The sequence below is a fragment of the Mixophyes fleayi genome, chromosome 7 (assembly GCF_038048845.1).
Source record: "Mixophyes fleayi isolate aMixFle1 chromosome 7, aMixFle1.hap1, whole genome shotgun sequence".
Taxonomy (NCBI): Eukaryota; Metazoa; Chordata; class Amphibia; order Anura; family Limnodynastidae; genus Mixophyes; species Mixophyes fleayi.
Window position 1 is genome coordinate 12797167 of NC_134408.1, and position 23897 is coordinate 12821063.

General features: G+C 42.9%; 1 protein-coding gene across 1 annotated transcript; it reads left to right on the plus strand.

Moving 5' to 3' along the window:
• The first annotated feature begins 5036 nt into the window (after positions 1-5036).
• LOC142098457 (uncharacterized) lies at positions 5037-23286 on the plus strand. The gene is given in 3 exon segments (XM_075181302.1): positions 5037-6763; positions 21700-22294; positions 22297-23286. Coding segments are annotated over 3 exon segments (3159 nt in total). The 5' UTR covers positions 5037-5189.
• The last annotated feature ends 611 nt before the right edge of the window (positions 23287-23897 follow it).

Genomic DNA, 23897 nt, shown 5'->3' on the forward strand with positions numbered 1-23897 from the left:
TGAAGTCATGGAACTTGTGACAGGCAAATACTAATGGCATAGTTATTTTTTAATCTGTGCACATTGTGATTCAGTCTCAGTCAGTGCTCTAGAGGAGAAGGCTATGGGCCTGTTATTTTGGAGGCAAACGTCACCCAGTCCGTGTTATGAGGCATCTGCAGAGATCATCACCGGTAAATGTACATTAAAGTACAGAAGCACTGGAGGGCTTGTTAACATGTGTTTTAATATTGCAACTGCAACCTGCTGTGGCTCCTGCCAGCATCATTCTGTATCTTGGTGCAGGAGCTGTCATAGTGGTGCAATTGTCTCACTGTAGTTGGGAACTAATTTTGACAGGTAGTTTGTCATTCCCAGGAATCGCTGAAGACAGAGTTTGTCCTCAGGGAAGGACATTTGCTGAATGACCGACGTTTTTCAGGGTCTGGCTTCACCCCCTTGTCAGAGAGCAGGTGACCCACATATGGACCTTCCAACACCTGGACCTTGTATTTGTCTGGGTTAAGCTTTAAGTTGACAGCACGGATCCTTTCCAACACCTGACGGAGGAACTTATCGTGTTCTTCATGTTGCAACCCCAGATAAGCATGTCATCAACAATGATTTCACATGGGTATCCTGCAAACAACTGTTCCATGCATCATTGGAAAGCTTTGCCACCGGTGGTAACGTCATAAGGTATATCCAAAAAAGCATATTGTCCAGCAAGTGTCATGAATGTGGTGTGCCTGGAAGACTCTTTGTCCAGAGGCATCTGCCACATCCAGAATGCTAAAGATTTTTGCCTGTCAGCAATAACTTGTTTGATCGTTCTCAATGGGTGTCGAGACCTCAGCTGTCCTTTGTTTAGGTGCACAGGGTCTATGCATAGTTTGACTGACCCGTCTTTTTTCACTGCAGCCACCCTGGCTGAGACCCACTGTGATGCTTCCTCTATTGGGGTAATTATACTGGGCCGCTCAGTCAGACCGCTATTAGGGCCGGGGGGTAGGCCGGCCGGCCGGCCGCCCCCGGATGCAATATATCACATTTTCCCCGGCGGCCGCATCTGATGACATGTGATTCGGCCGCGTCAGCGCACAGGCGGCCGCATCACATGACAGGGGATGCGGCGCCATCATCAATGACGCGGCCGCATCCCGAGTCATGTGATGCGGCCATCTTTGAGCCCCCCCGGTCTTCCCTCTCTCAGCCCCCGCCTGGGTCTAGTTCACAAGCACTTTGTCATTCAAGGCAACGGGGATGCGCCGGGGTGCACTGACTGTTGGGACAATTGACTCATCCAGTTACATGTCACCGTCGAACAGATCTTTGAATTCCTTGAAATCTGGAGTTTCTGGTTGTACTATATGGACTTCGGCTTCCAGGTGTATCAAGCCCAGTTTAACACTATCAAGCAGTCCTAATAGTGGTCTAACGTTATGATCAGGGATGTGAAACTGTAATGGCACACATGTGAACTCTAGTGTGGCTGTGCCCATTGTTTTAGTGATTTAACCTCCATACACCACAAGGTGTACTGAATCTGTCTGGTCAATTATTACATTTTTTACAGGCAGGGCTGCCGAGAGGGGGGGGCAAATAAATTTTACCTGGGCCCGGCCATGCCAGGGGGCCCGGGCGGGGCCCTCACCGCTAAGTTTAAATTTTTCTTTTTTTTTTTCTTTTTGTATCGTGCGATCTCTTCATTTTTTTTTTGCGGGGGGGGGGGGAGCTGGGGTATGGGGGGGGGGGTCCGTTGGTGGGGGGAGCTGGAAGAAAAAAAATAAAAACATACTCACGCGATGGCGGCGCTGGCGTCCCTCCTCTCTTCTCCATTCACGTCATCAAGTCACGCCTGACAGTCAGTTAGAGAAGAAAAGAAAGAAGCTAACAAAAGTTAAGTAGAGAAACGGAGAGGCAAGGGGAGGAAAAGGACAGTGCTATAAGGAAGGGGAGAGAGAGACACAGAGTAAAAAAGAAGGGTGAGAGAGGCACAGAGTGAACAATAGGGGGAGAGAGGCACAGAGTGAAAAATAAGAGGGGGAAAGAGGCACAGAGTGAGAAACAAGTGGGTGAGAGGCACATAGTGAAAAAATGGGGGAGAGAGGCACAGAGTGAAAAAAAAGGGGGAAGAGAGGCACAGAGTGAAAAAAAAGGGGGAAGAGAGGTACAGAGTGAAAAAAGAAGGGGTGAGAGGTATAGAGTGAAACATAAGAGGAAGAAAGAGGCACAGAGTAAAAAAGAAGGAGGAGAGCGGCACAGAGTAAAAAAGAAGGTGGAAAGGAGAGTGAAAAAGAAGGGGAGGAGAGGCACAGTGAAAAAGAAGGGGGAGAGGCATAGAGTGAAAAAGAAGAGGGAGAGGCATAGAGTGAAAAAGAAGGGGGAGAGAGGCACAGAGTGAATAAGAAGGGGAAAAGAGAGGCACAGAGTGAAAAAGAAGGGAGAAGAGAGGCACAGTGAAAAAGAAGGGGGAAAAGCAGCATGGAGGGCGCAGTGTGAGCATAAGGTGGCACAGTGTAGTTGTGATGAAGGGGCACAGTAATGTGTGTGATGGCACAGGGGGCTTGTTGCAATGCAGTGTGTGTGAGGTAGTTGGTGGCTAATTAATGGGTGCTATTTTGTTTGTAGGGTGATGGTGAGGCAATTTAATAGTGGGGACTATTAATTTAAGATGGTGGTGAGTTGGGGAGAATGAGGTCTATTTATTAAATGTGACTATGAATTATTTAACGGCAGTGATGGTTGCGGAAAATAGGTATTGCTGGGGCTGTTTGCAGGAAGGGAAATAAGTTTATTTATTAAATGTGAATACTATTATTTTAATGTTGGGGCTGGAGGAAGGCCTAATTAATAATTGTGGGTGCTATTGATTTAACGCCAGGGTTGGCTGTAATTTCCTAAATGTAGCCATTTTTTTTTCCAAATAGGTCCTCCAACATTCCAGGATCCGGGCAAGCCACAACTAAAGAAACCAGCAGCCACAGGTGGTGAAAGTGAGAACAACAGGTAGGAGAGAGCAGCATAGTGTGTGAAATGTTGTGATTCTAGTAGGGACAATGCCTATTTTTGGTGAGTGTTGTGCCCAATGTAAGGTGCAGGCCAAGACTGAACTACAGAGTGGTGCTAGAGGTCCTGAAAGTCAGGAGTGCTTGGTCATATGTCACGCTCCGGTGAATTCAGGACTTAGTGATTTTGATGTTCTAGCCACTCGCCCCAATGGGCCATTGCCACGCCCCCAATTGTATGACCACACCCCTGAAAAATTATGTCTCGAACCTGTTTTCTCCCCAGATATATGTAGCAAAATAAAAAAATATTTGTTTTTTATTGCAGTACTGTGTCAGCCAGAAAAATCTATGTGAGGGTGAATACTTTTGTGTCAAAAAAGACAATTTGTACAGGAGGGGGGGGGGGATATGTCATAAAGATAAGTTTATCTTTATGATGAATTCCTCCACCCCCTGTAAAAATTGCTTATAACATCTCTTAAATGTTGTGCCCTTTTCTCAGTCATTCATTTGTAAACCTGCCTTGTCAGGATGAGAGCATAAATCTGCTATGCGGAAATAGAATATTGGATGTCAGGACCCAAAATAAATCTTTGCATGAATACCTAAATTAACCTGATCTTCAACTCAGATAAATGTGTGACCAAATGAGCCCAGGAGGAGGTAATTGACTTGGGCAAACCCTTTGTGCAGAGACCAGCTTAAGATATGCAGATCACAGACATCCATTGTATTTCATCATGTATTTCCCTAGCTAATTGACTTCCTTTCAATAGGTAAACACAATCTAACCCCTGGGTGTAAATTGGAGAACCATATGCCTAGGTGAGATCCTTGTAGACAAGGATAGTGTTTGAAGACTGCCTATAAAGATATATGGAAATATGGGTTTCAAAGGAAAATGTCTACATAGTTCACATTTTGGGAAATCTGGATGGCACTCCGTACTGAGGGGCAAAAACCACACAAGGGTCTTGACACATAGATACCAACTACACAGGGAACAGCCATAGGCACAGGTATTTCAGGATGAGATTGGATATTGTTGTAATCTCATCATATTTGGTATTTAAATGTGCGGGAAATTATGATTGGTTTATTGAAGGGAAAGTTATGTCTCTGGGAGGTATCTGAGGAAAGCTAAGACCGGTCAAAACTTAGGAATAGTTTGAACAAACCTGAGGTGACACCCAGGGGACATTTCCGCCCCCACATTAGCATTCACACTGCCCCTGTGAATGCTGTCCCATTTGAGTTTGCTTAAAAATCTGTGTTCTGAAGGAAAAATCTGTCAGACTTTGAGGAAATCAAGTTACATTGATAAGCTGTCCATCTTCTTAGCCAATTCCCCTTGGCCAGAATGCAATTCATGTGAGTGCAAATCTGAATGTAATCCTTTTTATTTTAAACTGTTTTTGCTTGTTATGTCAAATTTATTAATTGTTATTTATTATTTTTATTATCTGTATACCCTGTACTTTTTGTATATTAAATCTATAATTGAATAAGTTTCGTCCTTGATACTCTAAAGAATCCATAGCCTGTTTAGAAGAGATTGCTCGTCCAGGTTACCCTTGGAATGCCAGTGTATGATTTGTTGATACATTTGATTAACAAGCTGTGTGTGCTTGTATTTACATTTGTGTAATAGTCTGGAGGTGTGAAGAGTTAACCCTGTGTGTGCTGGTGTGGGTCTTTGCTAGTTTGTGGAACTAGAAGCCTGTGTGCCAGTGTGGGACAGTATATTGGGGTCCTATTGCCCATACCCAATAGGTGGTGGCTGAACCTTGAAGTGTCTGGGGGTGTGAGAGCGCTGTGTTGGGGGCGATTCCGTAGGTCTAGAACCTGTGTGATAGGTGAGAGAGACTGCGAGCTGAAATCGTGTGTGACCTCATACAGCGAACACCCCAAAGTCACGGCAGCTGGGAGCGTGTTCGTGACATGCCTGATCAAGGGGCCTCTGTGCTCTGAAAGCTAGCAAATATAAACATTTCTTTTGGTTAGCCAATAAAAGTATCACTCCTATAATACTTATATCTTTTTTGACACGAAAGTATTCAAACTCTCCCCAGATAGAAATTCACAACAATACTTTCACTTTCATTTTACATATCTCTCTGTTCGAGACTGCTCAGCAACATCCTGTGCACTGATTTTCATCATAAGAAAGTTTAGTGTCACTTCTTCCTTGTTACTAGAATGGCGTCTGCAGACCTGGGGGACGAGCTGAGCTGCTCCATCTGCCTGACCCATTATACAGATCCTGTATCACTGAGATGTGGACACAACTTCTGCCGGGTCTGTATTGTGAGGGCGCTGGATACACAGGAGGGGTCTGGAGTTTATTCCTGTCCTGAATGCAGAACAGAGTATCAGGAGCGCCCTCTGCTGGAGAAGAACAGGAAGCTGAGTAACATTGTGGAACGTTTTCTATCTACTCAGCCAGAGCAGGAGGAGACCAAGATCTTCTGCACTTACTGTGACTCTCCTGTGCCGGCTACTAAAACATGTCTGCTGTGTGAAGCTTCTTTTTGTGATAAACACTTAAGTAAACACAGTAAATCAGCTGAACATGTTATAACTGAACCCACTGTTTCCTTTAAGGAGAGAAAATGCTCTGTACATGATGAGATTTTGAAATATTACTGCACTGAGGATTCAGCCACTATCTGTATGTCCTGCTGGGTGGCTGGAGACCACCGGGGTCACCACGTGGAGCTTCTGAATGTGGCCTCTGAGAAGAAAAAGGATAAACTGAGAAATATCACTGAGACCCTGAAGTCTGAGACAGAGGAAACTGAGAGAAGAGTCCAGAGGCTGCAGGATCACAGGATAGAGGAGAAGGAAAAAGCCACTTGTATCACTGAGAGAGTCACTGGTCTGTTTAGAGACATCAGGGAGAAGTTAGACACTCTGGAGAGAGGAGTCCTGAGTGAGATCTCCAGACAGGAAGAGAAAATTTCACTCTCAGTCTCTGATCTGATCTCACAGCTGGAAATACAGAAGGACGAGCTGTCCAGTAAGATTATTAGTATTGAGGAGTTGTGTAACATAACAGATCCATTAACTGTGCTGAAGAAAGAACTAGAAAGTGATGTCATCAGTCACAGGCGCTGTGATGTCATCAGTGATGTAAGAGACGCTGGATGTCTGGATGAGGGAATAATCTCACAGATGTTACACAGGGGACTTTCACACTTTGCTGATAATTTGATTAATCTGAAGATAAAGAGACAGTTCTCAGTGATGGAGAAATCAGACATATTACTGGATATAAAAACAGCCAATAATTACCTTATTATATCAGAGGATCGCAGATCTGCTTCTTATACTAAGGTAAATCAGAATCGACCACATGGGCCAGAAAGGTTTAAATCCGGTCAGGTTTTAAGCGAGTGCAGTTTCTCATCTGGGAAACATTACTGGGAAGTGGATGTGAAAGAAGCAGAGAAATGGAAGATAGGGGTGGCCGGTCATAGTATAGAGAGAAAGATAGATGGTAATGAATCCTACATTGGTCATAATGAGAAGTCATGGGGCCTGTGCTTGCAGTTCTACCTTGGAACATGTCATAACAATATACATAAAAAAATAGAAGAAAGAAATCCCGATTCTCCTATACGGACAGTGGGGATATATCTGGACTATGAGGCCGGACGTCTGTCCTTCTATCAGCTGTGTGACCCCATCAGACACTTACACACCTTCACTGCCACCTTCACTGAGCCCCTGCATGCTGCTTTTGGTGTTTATAGAAGTACCTGCATCAAAATAATACATTAAAAACTGCAATAAGGAGATTCCTTGCTAGAAAACAAAATATATTTTCATTTACTATAGTATATTAATAACTGAAAATTGCTACAATGTATTTCTTTAGAGATAGCTGTTAATATAAAAACAAATTATCATGAATGTAACAATCAAGGTCTAATTGTAGAATTGATATCTGATAGTTTTAGAATTTCAATATGTGTTTGTCACATAGTATCTTGTACCCATAGCCTTTGGGTAGGGTTATAATAAAGAGTTCCACATACCTGGGGTGTGGTGTTCCCCTGATCCGTTATCTGCTACTAAGGAAGGTCAGAACAGATTTCACTCTTAGGGGTAAATTTACTAAGAATCACGTTTGGTGGTAGTTTAGTGCTCCGCATTTACTGTATGGTGGTTTGAGGCTGCGATGTAAAATGTCTGGCGATGGGTTGTGGATTGACAACGTCAAAACCGCCATAAAAAAGACAGTTTTTTCTTTTTTATACCTACTTGTGATTGGCTTGATAGCTCAAACATGAATGCTGTGTGAGCTATCCTGCCATTCAGAACATAAGAGGAAGCACCATTGACATATAAATTGATATAGTTTGATATGTTCAAGCCAGAAAAGAGGTGTCTGTTGGAAGAGGAATTAGGGCAAGGTGAGATGCTCATGGGAATAGACAACCAATTTTTGCCATTTAGTGGTGGTGGTGGTGGTGGTGGTGGGGGGGGGGGGGGGCAAGGAGTACTTAAAGCCTCTATTTCATAGCTTCTTTGAAATTTAGAAATGATTTTAGAGAGAAGTGTTGGAGAAGGATCTTTCCAGGGTTTGGCGATTGCAACTGTGGTAGCTATACAAACGGTGCCCGGTTTTAAGTTAGTCATGGACTTGGAGGTATGGGGGGTAATGCTGTAGAAGGGCGATCTCAGGGGTGGGTGGTATATTACTATTTACCTCTGTATTTGCTAGGTGGAAGATCTCAGACCACAGGTTTTGCAGAAGAGAACAAGACCATAAAATATGGATCACATCACCCACCACAATTTCTCCAGCTAAATTTAGATACATTAGGCCAGATTTTATGCAGCTTAACTGGCATCGTATACAATCTGTGGAGAATTTTGACCAACATTAAAGTGTGGTTTATACATTTGGACATTTTGAAGGATTGTCTGCTTGTCTGAAAGAGATAGTTGAAGGTCTGTTTCCGATCTGGTTTGTATTGTAAGTTTATTTTCATCGATGGGAGAGAGTAAAAGTTTGAGAAGGCAGAAGGGAGGAGGTTTTAAAGTTAGGAGTAGGGAAAGCTTGGGAGTGAATCCTATGACATACTTGTAGAAAGTTGTAGAAGTCATGGAAGGGGAGCTGGGTTTTTCTTGGAGATGGGAAAATTACATAAAGGTGTTGTGTTCAAAAAGATTTCAATTTTAAGGATTTCATGATTGTGCCAGAAGGTGAGTTGTAAACCTAGGATAAACTTATACAGAACCAGGATAGAGAGAAAGGGGGTCAAATCTTGAATGAGAGTTAGTGTTTTGTGTCAAACACACTCTTCAGTAGAAAACTTTTAGGTTAAAAAGTTATTTTAGTGCTCCAGATGAGGTCTGGTAAAGGGAAGGCTTTGGGTTAAATCCAAGGCTTTAATGGAGGGGGAGCAAGCCAGTTTTTCAATTGATCCAAGAAAGAATCCAGCGGACAAGGCTCTTTTTTGGAGAACGCCAAGCCACCTTTGAGTTTGACTCTAAACAGTCGATCACTAACTAATTTGAATCTTTTACCTCTCAAAATAAAGTTTGATATTATGGCATAAAATCTGGTGAAAAATTTGGGTGTAAAATGTAAGGAATAGTTCTAAACAGATATAAGATCTTAGGCGATAACATCCTCACTGCTGCAATCCGACCTAATCACAAAACCTTAAAGCTGGTCCAATTTTAGTCAAACTATTAAATTGGTTGAACGGCAAAGAATAATTGCAATCTATGAGGGTTCAGGGGGGATTTGTACTCCCAAGTAGCATATAAATGAAGTTATCCAGTTGAATTTAAATTTATGTTTAAGTGCATGAGTGGGGTCATGGGGGTTCTCAAAAGCCAAGGATTCAGATTAAGAAGTATTGAGTTTATAGAGTATTAAAGGTATATTATTAGATGTCCGATCAGGTTGTGGTTCCAAAGCACAAAAGGTTCATTTTGCAATATAAAAGTATGTTCAAAAGTAAATACAAATGTACCGCCATTATAGTGGCCAAACGTGGCTACCAGCACTGAGCATTCAATCCAGAACGTCCTCCTATCAACAACAGTGCCTGGCAATGTCTACATGAGTACAATAAGCTCACAGCTGTGTCATAAATCTTGCTCAACTGCAGGATCAAATTACAGATTCGCAAATTCTATATCTGTTTAATTTATCGGGATCCTTATGGTCCACTCTCTACTAGGGTGTTTTGTTGGTTTCTTATTTCATGTTACTAGTAAACCTGCCAGTTTCTAAAACCCTCATTTGTTGGAAACATGTATGTAAATTCATAAAATGTTCTGGGTTCTCCTGGCACCAACTTATACATCTCATCTAAGGAGGACACAGCACTTACAGATGCAATATTCAACAGGCAGCAATGCATCACATTGGTCATACTCATGGGCTTGTCTAATGGTTCTATTCTTACTGTTGTGAGCACAGCTATATCCTCGACTGGGTAAATAACCTATGACAGAACTATCAGAGTAATACCAGACAATACCAGACCACTGGGTTGTAATTTGAGAAACATTATTAGAATTGCTGTTAGAAGACATTAAATAAATCATTATGATAAATAAATATGTGATGGCCACAATGTACAGCACATTCCTCTTTGGTGATTCCGTTTTCATGTTCCAAATCATTGTTACGTTTACTGGAATAAGTCCTAAGTTGTGTCCTTTTCGTCTGTGCTGTTTGAGTGTTCTGTGGTTCAGCCACAGTGGCTCAAGTGAATCCAAGGGGGGAATTCAATTGGCCGCGTTATTGTAAAAAATAACGGGGCCTGCGCATTATTACCAATATTAAGGTAATAGTGCGCTTAATTACCGCTAATGCAGTAATTTCAACGCCTGCTGTTTACTCGCGGATCCCTGGACTACGAGTAGAAATCTGTGTTAAAATTACCTTATTAACGGTAAAACACTTAGCACAGCATTATTCTGGGGGGGATTGAACTTTCCCCCCCAAGTGTCTTGTTCAGTAAATTTCATCTAAGCAGTCGTAGTCATCAACACTTGGTACAGTCCTTCCCAATGCTCTATTAAACAACTAGAACGTAAGTAATATCTAACCATAACACAGTCCACTGGTTCAATGTCATGACAATTAGGGGCAGATTCAATTGACCGCGTTACTATGGTAATAGTGCACATTTTTACCGTTAGTACGGTTTTTTTAGCGCTAGTTTTTGCTCGCAGCTCAGGGAGCCACGAGCATAAATCTGGGTTTAAATGACCTTATTAACGGTAATAGTGTGCAGGCCACATTACTTTTGAGAGTTACGCAGTCAATTGAATCTGCTTATTAGTGTCCGGCATATCTGACAATAGAAGCTTTAAAATTTGTTGCTGTTTCTTCAGCTCTTTGTGCAAGGTAACCAGATATTTAACAGTCATTGTTACACTTCAAATCTTCTCGTGGAAGATTTGATGTTGTGAAATACCAGAAGCAAAACCTTTGCCCATGCCAAGCCTGTCTCAGACATAACCTTGCTCAGTTTGCTTGTTTTTTGGATTTTTTTACAGTACCATTAAACTGTTCAATTTTCCCTCTAACTTCTGGCCTATATGGGGTATGAATTCTGCTGCTAATTTCCATCAGTTTAAACATTGCTTGAAACTCTGCCTCTGAAAAATTAGTTTCTCTAGAATTCTTGGAATGCTGCATCTGTACACAAACTCTTGTACAATATTCTTGGAATGTAAAAGCTACGGTGTTTGAAAAAAAAAAAAAAAGAAAACATATTGTAAATTCCTTCACTTTGGCAATTACATGAAGTCAAACTGGACCAGGTGGAATGGGCCTTCTGTAGGAGGAATGTGGGATGGATATGTCAGTATTGTTTTTCCTGTGTTCTTATCAAACACGCAAGGCATGAAGCAGCCTTTTTACTTGTGTGAGAAGAGACGTCATGTATGTACCAATATGCTCTTATCTGTTTACACATAGCGGGTCTGATTAATTAAGGAAAGCATAGCAAAAAAGGTGTAAATTTGCACCTTGGCAAAACCATGTTGCATTGGAGGGGGAGGTAAATTTAAAATGTAGAACAGATTTATAGTTGGGGTTGGGCATGTCCTAGATCAACTTTAAATTTCAATGTAAAAATAAAGCTATCAAGTATTTGTGTACAACATGAAATAGCAGCCAGTATTAATCTTATGTGCAAAATAATAAACTAACTTGCACCCCTTGCTTTGTAACATGGTTTGTCCAGGAGCAAATTTACTCCTTTTTTTTTTTGCTTTGCTCACCTTAATGAATAGGCCCAGTTTATTTACCCAAATGAAAGTCTTGGGAAATATACCTTTGGAGCAACTGGCTTACTTAGTCCATCTTTTCATAGTCCAGTGGACTCTTGACCACATCCCTTCAACTTTCAGATGGCTTTATCCTGTAGGGAACACAACTGTTGCATATCGATAAATTCATTAGAAACATTACAGTAACTGATGATGGCATTGTGTGCCTGAGTTATGAGTGGGGTCGCTGCTTTCTTAGCTGCTTCATCTGGTCTTATGTCGTTTACCGTAATGTAACCAGTGTTATATGGTTGTTAATTTTAAAGCCATTGCCTGAGTTAGCTTTTAACTAGAGATGCTCACTGACCCCCGTGTTTTGGATCTGGATTACTTTCGGGTTTTGGTTTGCCAAAACCGCCCTTACATGTTTTGGTTTTATTTTGCTATTTTTTTTCAAAATTCCATTCTGTGGGCTAAAATCACATAATTTAGATATTATTTTGTACCTACATTATTATTAACCTCACTAACACTAATTTCCAGTCATTTCCATTCAATTTTTACCACCTCACAGGTCACAATATGCTTTTCATACACTTTCAGCAAAATACTGCAGAGAGCTGGCTGGATGTTAAGCGACAGAGCAACGACACAAACATACTGCAGTTTATATCACATCTAGAAAACATTGCCACACACCAGTGTCACAAACTCACAATAGAAAAGTAATACAAGACGGAATTGTCCTTGTGTCCTCCCACCCACCCATATGTTGGATCTTACAAAGGACATGCACACTTTAACAAACCAAACACTTCAGCGACAAGGGCTGCCACCTTTGTGGCTGAAGTGCTTGGTTAATATTGGGCCCCCACTAAACCAACTATCAATGCCCTAAAGGCAGGTTAGACCAACAGTGCTGTCAAATGAATTCCGTACTGTCAAGATGTTGTCGTCATCATCTTCAGCATCATCTTTACCCTCATCAGTGTGTACATCATCATCACCAACTATTAATTAATCTCCGCTGGAATCCGCCATTACAGAAGTGTCAGTACTTGGATGTATTTGCCGGTAAAGGTCTTCCTCGTGGAAGATGTAGTTAATTTTGATGAACATCATCTTTTCCACATTTTTAGGAAGTAACCTTCTACGTCGATCACTGACAAGGTTCCCGGCTGTGCTGAAAACTCTTTACTGAATACACACTGGAGGGTGGGCAGCTTAGGTATTGCAAAGCGAGTTTGTACATGGGTTTCCAAATTGCTTGTTTTTCCTCCCAGTATGGAAAGGGACTGTCTGACATGTTGATTTCAATGAGCTCTTGAAAATAATCCTCCACCATCCTTTGCATGTTAATAGTAGGATCGGATGGAATTATGGCTGTGGTCACACTTTTTTTGCTAAATTCTTTCAAACCAGACTAGGGGGTAAATGTATCAAGCTGAGAGTTTTCCGGCGGGTTTGAAAGGTGGAGATGTTGCCTATAGCAACCAATCAGATTCTAGCTATCATTTTGTAGAATGTACTTAATAAATGATAGCTAGAATCTGATTGGTTTTTCAAACCCGCCGAAAAACTCTCAGCTTGATACATTTACCCCCAGATGTCAAACTGTTGTGGTCTGCCACCTGCGTCATCCCTGCTTCTCTTTGGAAAGTGCAATTTCTTACGAGCAGCAGCTGCCTGAGAAACTGAAGGAGACGCCGTCAAGCCAGGGACACTTGAGTGGTCAACTTGCTGACCAGGAGCTCCTTGCATCTCTTCAGATCTCGGTCAGTTGGAAGCAAAGAATCTACGTAGGTCTTAAACCTAGGATCAAGCACAGTCACCAAAACATAGTGATCTGACTTCAAGATTTTATTAACTCTTGGATCATGGCGAAGTGAACTAAGTACTTGATCTACAAAGCCAACATACTTTGCGGAATTGCTTTCTTTCATCTCCTCCTTCAGTTTCTCAAGCTGCTTTTCCAAAAGTCGAATTAAGGGAATGACTTGGCTCAAGCTAGCAGTGTCTGAACTCACGTCACACGTCACAACTTCAAATGGTTTCAGCACCTTGCACAACACAGAAAGGATTCTCCACTGTGCAAGACTAAAATACATCCCCCCTCCTTTCCCAATGTCATGGCTTGTGCAATATGCTTGGATGGCTTTGCGCTGTTCCTCCATCCTCTGAAGCATGTACATGGTGGAGTTCCACCTTGTTAACACCTCTTGGTTAAGCTGGTGGCAGGGCAAATTAAATTGTTCTTGTAGCTGCTGCAAACTTCTACAAGCATAATACCACACAATACCATATCTTCACTTTTATATATAATTGGTAAAGTATCTAGAATGATCAGAACAGGTAGCTATCAATATATAATAATATAGATATTTGCACAGTCATGTGTGTCTGTGTAAATGTGAAATTCTTTATAATCCTGTCTATCTCCACCCTCTGAGCTTGATGAAGGATGTGGCGATGAAGATGAAGGATGAGGTGATGGAGAAAAATGATGAGGTGGTGACATGTGGACAAAACCACGTTAAAAAAGGGCACTTGCGTCGGGAAGTAACGCTCTTCCCCTGAGGAGGCCTGGGCTAGGCCCAAATGCATGACAAGAACCTTTTTTAACACCTTAAGTAGCTTGATTTGACTAGAATGCATGAGTATCATGCACGGGTTAACTTGTATATATATATATATATATACACATATACGTGTAGTTGGTTTTTGCATATATTTGTCTTGACAATGTTATAGAGTTAGGAATGCAATGCAACTACTTGTATACTAATCAGAAGATCTTTGTCTAAGCAGAAAAACCTGTTTAACAGAGAGTACAAGAATGTATACATATTTCTATACTAAAAAAAACTTCCTGATTGGGCTTTGCAGTTGAAAAGAAAAAAAAATAACATATAATTACTTTACATTTAAACTAAACAATATTCTAAGTTCAGTATAACCATAGCATTCTGTGTTATAAAGCAGGGGCAATGGGTAGTCAATCTTTCCCTTAATGTGAATAATGAAAATAATATCTCAAAAACTGAAAAAGAATGTTATCTACAAACAGAATCACACAAATGTTTTTAGTTCCTAAACTGGAATATACATGTAAAATTATATGGCTGAGCAAAATAGTATACTTGTTAAGCCACTCTCAAATGTGAGTTTGTAGTTATAAAAAGTCCCTTTTGCCAATCCATTCTGAAAAAAATAAAAAATAAAATTACAGTGATAAGGACAATTTCTCTGCAGCCACGAAAAACACATGTGACTAAGGTTTCATGTTCTGGTGTCATTTCATCTTATATGACCGTAAACTTGCTACGAGACGCAGCGGTGCCGAGCCGCGTCCCGGCCGTTGTCATGATGACCAGGGCGTCACTTCCGTTTTTTGTCCCGTCCGTCGCCATGGCAAAGGCCGGGACGCTCTGCACATCACCGCCGTGACCCGACTGCGCGTGTGCAACTACTAGAGATTAATTAGTCTCCTGTTGGGGCTAATTCTCCCTGCTGTGCCTCTCCAGTTTTCATTGGTCCTTCCATGTATTTAAGGCAAGGAGGGCTTAGCCTCCCAGCTGGTTATAGCATTCAGTTCCTGGCTGCTGACCTGCTCTGTATTCTGTTTCTATATTGTTGGATTTAATCTTCTGTGCATGACCTCTGGCTTGCTTACTTGACTCTGTTTGATTGCTCGTGACCCTGACCTCTGCCTGTTCTCTGGATATCCTGTTTTTCTGTAAGCCCTGACCTCCGCCTGGACCTCACCCTGCTGCCTGCTTTTGCCCTTTGACCTTGGTCTGTCCTGGACTTCGCTTATCTCCTGTCACCTGGCCCTTACCTGCTCTATGGTAAGTCCATAAGCTTGTACACTCTGAGTGAAAGACCTCACCAATAAGCAACCCTAAACCCTCTCTATTTAAGTCAACCCCATCAGGCCGAAATAAGTGAGTTTTGTTTAACTTAATGGATGGGTGAAAAATATCTCTTTCTCCCCACTCTCTAACCACCTGTCCTGTGACACTATTTATCTTTCTTAACAGCTTAGTTAAAATGGAAGGCCGGATGGGAAACCTCCAAGACAGATGAGGAACTATATTGGACCAGCATAAAATTACTGTTGGCCAACGTAAATGTATAGCAAGCAAATCCTCTCTGATGTTAATAATGAGGGCCAACGATTTAGTCTTACCCACATCGTTACCTCCAAGATGGAAAACTAGGATGTAAGGAGATTGATTTTTTGAAAGTTCGTCCTTCAACCAAGGCAAGAGATGGCCAACATAGACCCCTCTTCCCCATCCACCTAATATGGACCAGGCATGTAAAATTGGACCAATCACTTGCCAACTTGCCCAATACACAAATGTGTGTCCCATTATCCAAATCTGTATCTTCTGGCCTGTGAACCAGAGATAGAGAGAATTGATCAACGTAAGGATTATGATGCATAAAAACCCTTCCGACCATTGACAGCGACTAAACAGGCCTAATATAAGGGTCGCCCTTAAAAACCTGATATCTATGTGATAACCACTGGACCAGAGCATACACCTGTCAATAACCAATATTCCACGTCTATTGCTCAACCAACCAAACATACCCCAGTTATAGGGATTGCTTTAATTGCAGTTTTAATAAGTGCGGGTCCAAAAAAATTAGTTAATTGTCTGAAATGATAACCAACCAATACGGTTTAATACCACTGTAAAATTGGCGGTAAAGGGCAAACCAACCTCTAAAGGTTTATACACTCAACCTGTATAAGTGACACTAGTGACCAATGATGTTTAATGCTATGCGCTTGGAGTGAGATTGAGTGAAGAGAATAAGGGAATGCGTGGGAATTAACCTAAAGGTTCAATGTTGAAGGAGAATTCAACCTATAAAGGTATCACAGAGATGAATGGGATTCTAAAGGTGAACTAATGAATGAGGGAACTAATGAATGCATGTTATACCAACCTGACAGTGTTACTACAGCTACAGGGCCATTGACACATGAACACCAACCACATGTGGTTTACGTACTAAACACGGGTTAGAGGAACCAACCAATAACAGTTTAACAGTATGACATAAAGTACCAACCTACTACGGTTTAACACCCATAATGAACAATGGAAATGAAAGGTACCAACCTAAACAGGTTTAACCATGAAGAAGGGAGGAGAAGGAACGGTAACCCAAGTGAAGGTGAAAAATCCATAAAACCCCAGAGGCTCAACACTAATCAGGCCTGTATTCGCCCTGAATTATCGGAGGAGGGGGGGACGCGAAGTGATAGAAAGAGAAGAAGGAAAAGAAAGGGGCGGCGGGGTTGGTTGATGGGGGGGGGGGTGACGAGGGGCAGAGATGATAGAAAGAAGATGAAAAGCAGAAAAGAGCATAATTGATATCTAAGGTCTAATATACCTTTTAGAGTTATCTGACTTCCAGCGACCCAAAGATTTAATATCAGGGACAGAGGCCCCTCCTACAGCTTCAGCTGTAGCTGCCCCAATACGAAAAGAATGGGTTCCATAGAATTTTGGGTCTATACAAATTTTCAGCACCGCACTTTTAAATATGGCATTAAACTGGAATTTTGACAGAGGAGACCTGTCAATGTGCACTAACCATGCCTCACTATCTCTGGGACAAATCTCTGCCAATTTAGCACACAATGAAACCGGACATATCTTCAAATCAGTGTTAGCGGGCAAGGTGACCCAATGTCCTCTACTATACTGATCTGTCTTAGATCGAACAATTTTAACTGAAACATGTGTGTTAGCCACTAGAGTGTATCTAGCCAATAAAGCTGAACTTAAAGAAACTCTAGAGTTAGCTACCAGCTCGCTAATCCTAAACACTCCATGAATTGCCATGGAAAAAGCTGTGCTAAATAATATAGCCTTGTAAGCGCTAGAAGTTACAGCCGCTAGCGACACTATCAACTGTTTAAGCAGGTGTAACAGTAATTGGACGCCTAATATCAGGAGCAGAGGGGCGAACCCTAGCCCATCCGTTCATGGCCTTGGAAATTACAAAACCTCTCGTGGGATCTAATTTGTTATGTAATCGAGCCATAAACAATATGCCTGCTAGGATTGAGGCCATGGCTGACTTATTCACGCCAATACTATATTTCTCCCACATAAAATCTAGTATTTTCTCTGCCTGACTTGGGGCCCTGGAACGTAAGAAAACTTCCCACTGATGCCAGGCTGCCTGATAATCTCATCTCGTAGACTGTGCAAGGGACGACTCTGCCAACTCGATCATCCCGATTCGACACACTGCCATGCAGAAGGACAAGGAATCCTGGTTAATTGAGCCATAGGAGCGAGTTCCCATAGCGGCGCCATAGGAAACGCGAAAGGGCATCTGCCACAATATTTACTTCTCTAGGGACATGTCTGGCTTGGAAAATGATATCATTCTCCAAGCATTTTAACACAAGCCTGCGTAAAAGATTCATCGCTGGCAATGTGGCTTTCTGGCGATTAATTGCCTGCACCACCCTGAGGTTATCACACCAGAAAACAACATTCTGGCTCGCTAGCCTATGGCACCAGAGATCGAGGGACAAAACTATAGGAAACAACTCTAGAACTATCAAATTTGACACCAAACCGTTATGACGCCAATTCGCAGGCCTAGGATCTGCATACCACTGGTCCTGAAAAATGCCCCTAAAACCATTCGCTCCAGAGGCATCTGTGTGCAAATCTAACAATACATTAGAAACCTGCTTTTTAGGCCATATATGGACTTCATTAAAAGTCTGTAAAAATTTAGCCCAAACCCGCAAATCTCCCTGTATCTCTGCCGATAAGCGTAGTCTCACATGAGGTCTTTTTAATCCAGCTGTGGCCATTTGCAATTTCCTAGAGAAAATGCGTCCCATCGGTATCACCTTGCATGTAAAGTTAAATGAACCCAGAAGGGACTGAACCCGACGCAAGGAACTAACCGGGGAACTAAGCACTTCAACAACCGCGCTCCTAATTTTTCTATCTTCTACATAGGCAAACGACAACAACCTGCCATGGTGTCTATCTCGATGCCCAGAAATGACAGACATGTGTTAGGCCCCTCAGTCTTGTCATGCGCCACTGGGACCCCCATCACTGAAAACAAAGCCTTAGCTGAAAAAAGGATGTCCGCACAGACCGAGGATGAAGGAGGACCTATGAATAAGAAATCATCCAAATAATGGGCAATTCCTGGGTGCCCGGTTCCTGCTTGTACGCACCAATGCAGGAAGCAGCTAAACTTTTCAAAAAAGGCGCATGACACTGAGTATACCATGGGGAGGCAGCAATCGATGTAAAAACCGTAACTGTAACTTAAAACCCATAAATCTGAAAGATTCCGGGTGAAGGGGAAGGCTCGCGTCTATGGCATCATTAACAGAAAACCCGGGAGGATGGGACAAATGTTATATTAAATGATATTTGCCCGCAGCCTTCTTGGGGACAACCCCTACTGGGGAAATTATCAAACCGGGAATCAGAGTAGAAGCAAAAGGCCCAATCATGCAGCCCAAACTAAATTCTTTCATAATTCTCCTTCAGAACCCCTGGAAGTAGCAATGCTGACTTCAGATTCCGGCCCGCAGATGACCTAATTTCCCCTACTACTGGAAGCTGGAAACCGTAAAGAAAACCTTGGGCGAGAAACTCAGCTTGCAAAGCATCTGGGAAAAAACTAAGCCAAGTATTTAAAACATTTAAATTAATTGGGGATGGCGCTTTTAATTAGCACTTCCCGATGCCCCACGACCCCTTCCAACGCCTGCTGAATGCTTGGTACATTCTTTGGCTGGGTGGCTACCGCGGCATTTAGAACAGACGTGCCAGTACTGACAAGACTCACCTTTTCCGCATGAGGCGTTACTGTAGGCAAAACATCTATTTTTGCTGGTTTGGGGAGTACTATGCCTCCCCGAACTTGGAAACCTAGACCCTACCCCCGATTGGATGGAATCCTCTGATGGAAGCATTAGCGCCATCCATGTCTCCACATCCTTGCAAGCAAAGGGATTGAGATGCATTTTGTGTGCCTTAGTACGAAAACTCTCATTGTACCTTCTCCAAACTATTCCACCCATGTTAGTCAACAGATTATTAATGAGGTGCAAATACCTCCATACGTCTGCTCGAGAATCCGGCCTAGTTTCCACATAAATGGCTGCAAAGATATAAAACTCCCTCAACCAATTAGGGAAAGTCTGGTAAGCCTCTTCACCCATACCACCCTTACTACAAGCCGCCAGCAGGTCTTTCTTGGCTGTAGACGTGAGGCAGATCAAATCGACATAGAATCCTTTATCTATTCTGTCTCTTGAGCTGTGATGCACCCCGCTTAACAATGCTGTATTGTCACATGAACCATGGGACATCCTAAAGCTGTCAGGGGGGTAATACAAGAAGGAGCAACTTTAGTTGGCTTTGCTAAATGGTCTTTTAAAATCTTCAAAAGCTTGCGTGGACCCTGCCCCTCCACATCCGAGTCCTCACTAGTGCTGGCAAGTGGAGGGCTCTGAGTAGATGTCCCTGGCAATACTTGTGGATGAGTTGATAAATCACCTCCTGGAGCCGCTGCATGAGAAGCCTCTGGTCGTAGACCTGAACTCCTGGTCGCCACAGATGTATCTTGCACCACCGCGCCCACACCTACATCGGATGCTTCAGGCACTGAAACAGACGACATGTTAGCCACATCCACAATGACCGACTGGTTATCATTACCTACTACATTACTGATTGGACCTTCAGGGAGAGCTGAAGTGCTAACCGAGAAATCTGGGCCAGGGGGGGCGGATAAGATTCTGGCCAGGCCTTGAATAACGGAGGGACATATTTTGGTCTGGGAAAGGCATATGTAAAGGCCGTGATATGTCAGAATTATGTGCAGGGCAGAAAAATTCATTGGAAGGCAGAGGATAAGGCGCAATCCAATTTTGGGGAGAAATATGAACCCCTGCCGAGCAAGGAGGGGGGTATGCAATTGACCAGCTGGCAGTGACACTAAGGGCTGGATCTCTCAATGCCACCAGAGGAAGGGACCAGGGGGGAGTAGATGATAATGGATGAAAATTCCCAGCCTGTTTGCCCCGAGAGGGGGGATGACCCCCAATGTCAGTGGGGCCACCATATGGCCATATGGCAAAGCCGGCTGACGGAGCCTGGCTGTGTGAAATGCAGGAGAAAAGTAATGTTACGCAGGGAACAATGTGGGAGGGGCCGTATGGACATATAATGGAGGGGAGCGGGCAGGCTGAAAACTTACATTATGTGTAACAGGGGGGCGGGCTCTAACCCTCATCCATCCCTCGGCATGAGGGGGGTATTCTATTATGATGCATATTATTATTCACAACATTAGTACTAAGCCAAGGACTAGGAGGGGTAGAAACACCTAAATCTCTCTGAACATTCCTATTAAACTCTGGTGACTCTGCCTGAGTCTGCGCCCCTACAGGAGATCAATATGATGCAGCCAAGGTCTCCAATCCCCCACTGCTACTTGCAGCCTGAGGAACTCTACTTCTAAGAGGTGGAGTTTGAGGATCCACCACATTTGCCCTGATTCTGGCAGAGGGAGGAGAAGATCCCCTTCTCTGCCTTATCTGTGCCCCTGCAGCAGCCCTACCATCTCTGGAGACGGGCAGCATCACTGCCCGCTCTGGAGCACGTGAGCTGCGGGCGCTCCCTCTCCCCCCGCATCTGTAGCTCCGAACATCACAGTCCCCATAGTAATCTGTGAGGACTGCAATGCTGAATGGTATTTGTCTAAACGGAGGAAATTTCTGTGAAATCTCAGAGGACTGCTGGCGTGGCTGATTGTCACTGTATTCACTATATGTCATTATATTGCATGTCCGCCCATATTGGCCAACATCCACTTTCACTTTCCTAATAAATGTTCTGTTATCTTTCTGTTTCTGTGACAGTGCATGCAGAGTGTCGGGAGGGGTCTGCTGGGTGCACCCTGGTAGGAGACAAACAGCCTAATACACCGAGGGCACCGATCTAGATCCGGGTGGGAGCACTGTGCCGAGATACTGAGGTGAGAAGTTCTGATAGACACTAGAGACTTATTTATTACATGTCCCGGAACATGCAGGACCCAGGGGTTACATGACAGTAAGAGGCTGCAGACCACATGATTCATATATGTCACATATATCCCAGGTGTATTATTCCTTATATTACACAAGTTTCCTAATGAACATTGACAGGATGACATCAGATCTCACAGATTATAAGATAGGAATTCAGAGCTAATGTTTATACAGATATTAGTATGACTTGTGTATTACGCTATATGTCCCAGCTCTATTCTCCCCCCAGATACACACTTACAGGCATACTGTCATTATATATCTCTGTGGATGTGACTGCTCAGCCCCACCCTGTGCACTGATCTGTAACATAACAAACATTTTGTTTCATTTCTTCCTGGTTTCTAGAATGGCGTCTGCAGACCTGGGGGACGAGTTGAGCTGCTCCATCTGCCTGAGTCATTATATAGATCCTGTATCACTGAGATGTGGACACAACTTCTGCCGGGTCTGTATTGTGAGTGCGCTGGATACACAGGAGGGGTCTGGAGTTTATTCCTGTCCTGAATGCAGAGCAAAGTATCAGAAGCGCCCTCTGCTGGAGAAGAACAGGAAACTCAGTAACATTGTGGAGCGTTTCCTATCTACTCAGCCAGAGCAGGAGACCAAGATCTTCTGTACTTACTGTGACTCTCCTGTGCCGGCTACTAAATCATGTCTGCAGTGTGAAGCTTCTTTTTGTGATAAACACTTAAGAAAACACAGTAAATCCACTGAACATGTTATAACTGAACCCACTGTCTCTTTTAAGGAGAGAAAATGCTCCATACATGACAAGATTGTGGAATATTACTGCTCTGAGGATTCAGCCACTATCTGTATGTCCTGCTGGGTGGCTGGAGACCACCGGGGTCACCACGTGGAGCTTCTGAATGTGGCCTCGGATAATAAAAAAGAGAAACTGAGAATTGTTACTGAGACCCTGAAGTCTGAGAGAGAGGAAAGTAGACTGAGAGAAGAGTCCAGAGGCTGCAGGATCACAGGAGAGAGGAGAAGGAAAAAGCCACTGGTGTCACTGAGAGAGTCTCTGGTCTGTTTAGAGACATCAGGGAGAAGTTAGACGCTCTGGAGAGAGGAGTCCTGAGTGAGATCTCCAGACAGGAAGAGAAGATTTCACTCTCAGTCTCTGATCTGATCTCACGGCTGGAAATACAGAAGGATGAGCTGTCCAGGAAGATTATTAGAATGGAGGAGTTGTGTAAAATCACAGATCCATTAACTGTCCTGAAGAAAGAGCTAGAAAGTGATGTTATCAGTCACAGGTGCTGTGATGTCATCAGTGATGTAAGAAATGCTGGATGTCTGGATGAGGGAATAATCTCACAAATATTACACAGGGAACTTTCACACTTTGCTGATAATCTGATTGATCTAAAAATAAAGAGACGGTTCTCAGTGATGGAGAAATCAGACATATTACTGGATATAAAAACAGCCTATAATTACATTATTATATCAGAGGATCTCAGATCTGCTTCTTATACTGAAGTAAATCAGAAGAAACCAGATGGACCAGAGAGGTTTATATCTCGGCAGGTATTAAGCTCCTGTAGTTTCTCATCTGGGAAACATTACTGGGAAGTGGATGTGAGTGAAGCAGACATATGGCTGATAGGGGTGGCCGGTCACAGTATGCAGAGAAGGGTAAATGGTAACGAACAATTCATTGGTTATAATAATAAATCATGGAGCCTGCACTTTCAGTACTGCCTTACAACATGTCATAACCATATACTTAAAAAGATAAACAAAATAAATCCAGGATCTCCTGTGCAGACAGTGGGGGTATATCTGGACTATGAGGCCGGACGTCTGTCCTTCTATGATCTGTGTGACCCCATCAGAAACTTACACACCTTCACTGCCACCTTCACCGAGCCCCTGTATGCTGCCTTCTATGTGCATAAAAATTCCTGCTTAAAAATCATAAAGTAAATGCTGTAACAAGAAGATTACTTCATAGAATTTCAAATATACTTTAATTTATTATGGAAAATTAATAAGTGTATATTGCTATAATGTAGTTCTTAAGAGAAGATGTTTTTTTGGTTGTTTTTTATATTGTCAACCTACATGAACATAAAGGAGGACGGTCAAAAGACTGTTGTAGAATTTGGATCTCATTGTTCTAGGAATCCTATGTGTGTTTATCACAAGAGGTTTGGATGGGAGTTACTATGTGACAAACTACAAAGTCCTACATGACTGGGGTGCAGAGTTCCCCTGATCTGCAGACTCCCATCAGTGATCCAGTGCTGATCTCTGCTACTAAGGAGGGTCTGTGTCAGGAAGAGAGTGCTGGTCTGATCTCTGCTACTAAGGAGGGTCTGTGTCAGGCAGACAGTGCTGGTCTGATCTCTGCTACTAAGGAGGGTCTGTGTCTCGCAGACAGTGCTGGTCTGATCTCTGCTACTAAGGAGGGTGTGTGTCAGGCAGACAGTACTGATCTGATCTCTACTATTAAGGAGGGTCTGTGTCAGGCAGACTGTGCTGGTCTGATCTCTGCTACTAAGGAGAGTCTGTGTCAGGCAGACGGTGCTGGTCTG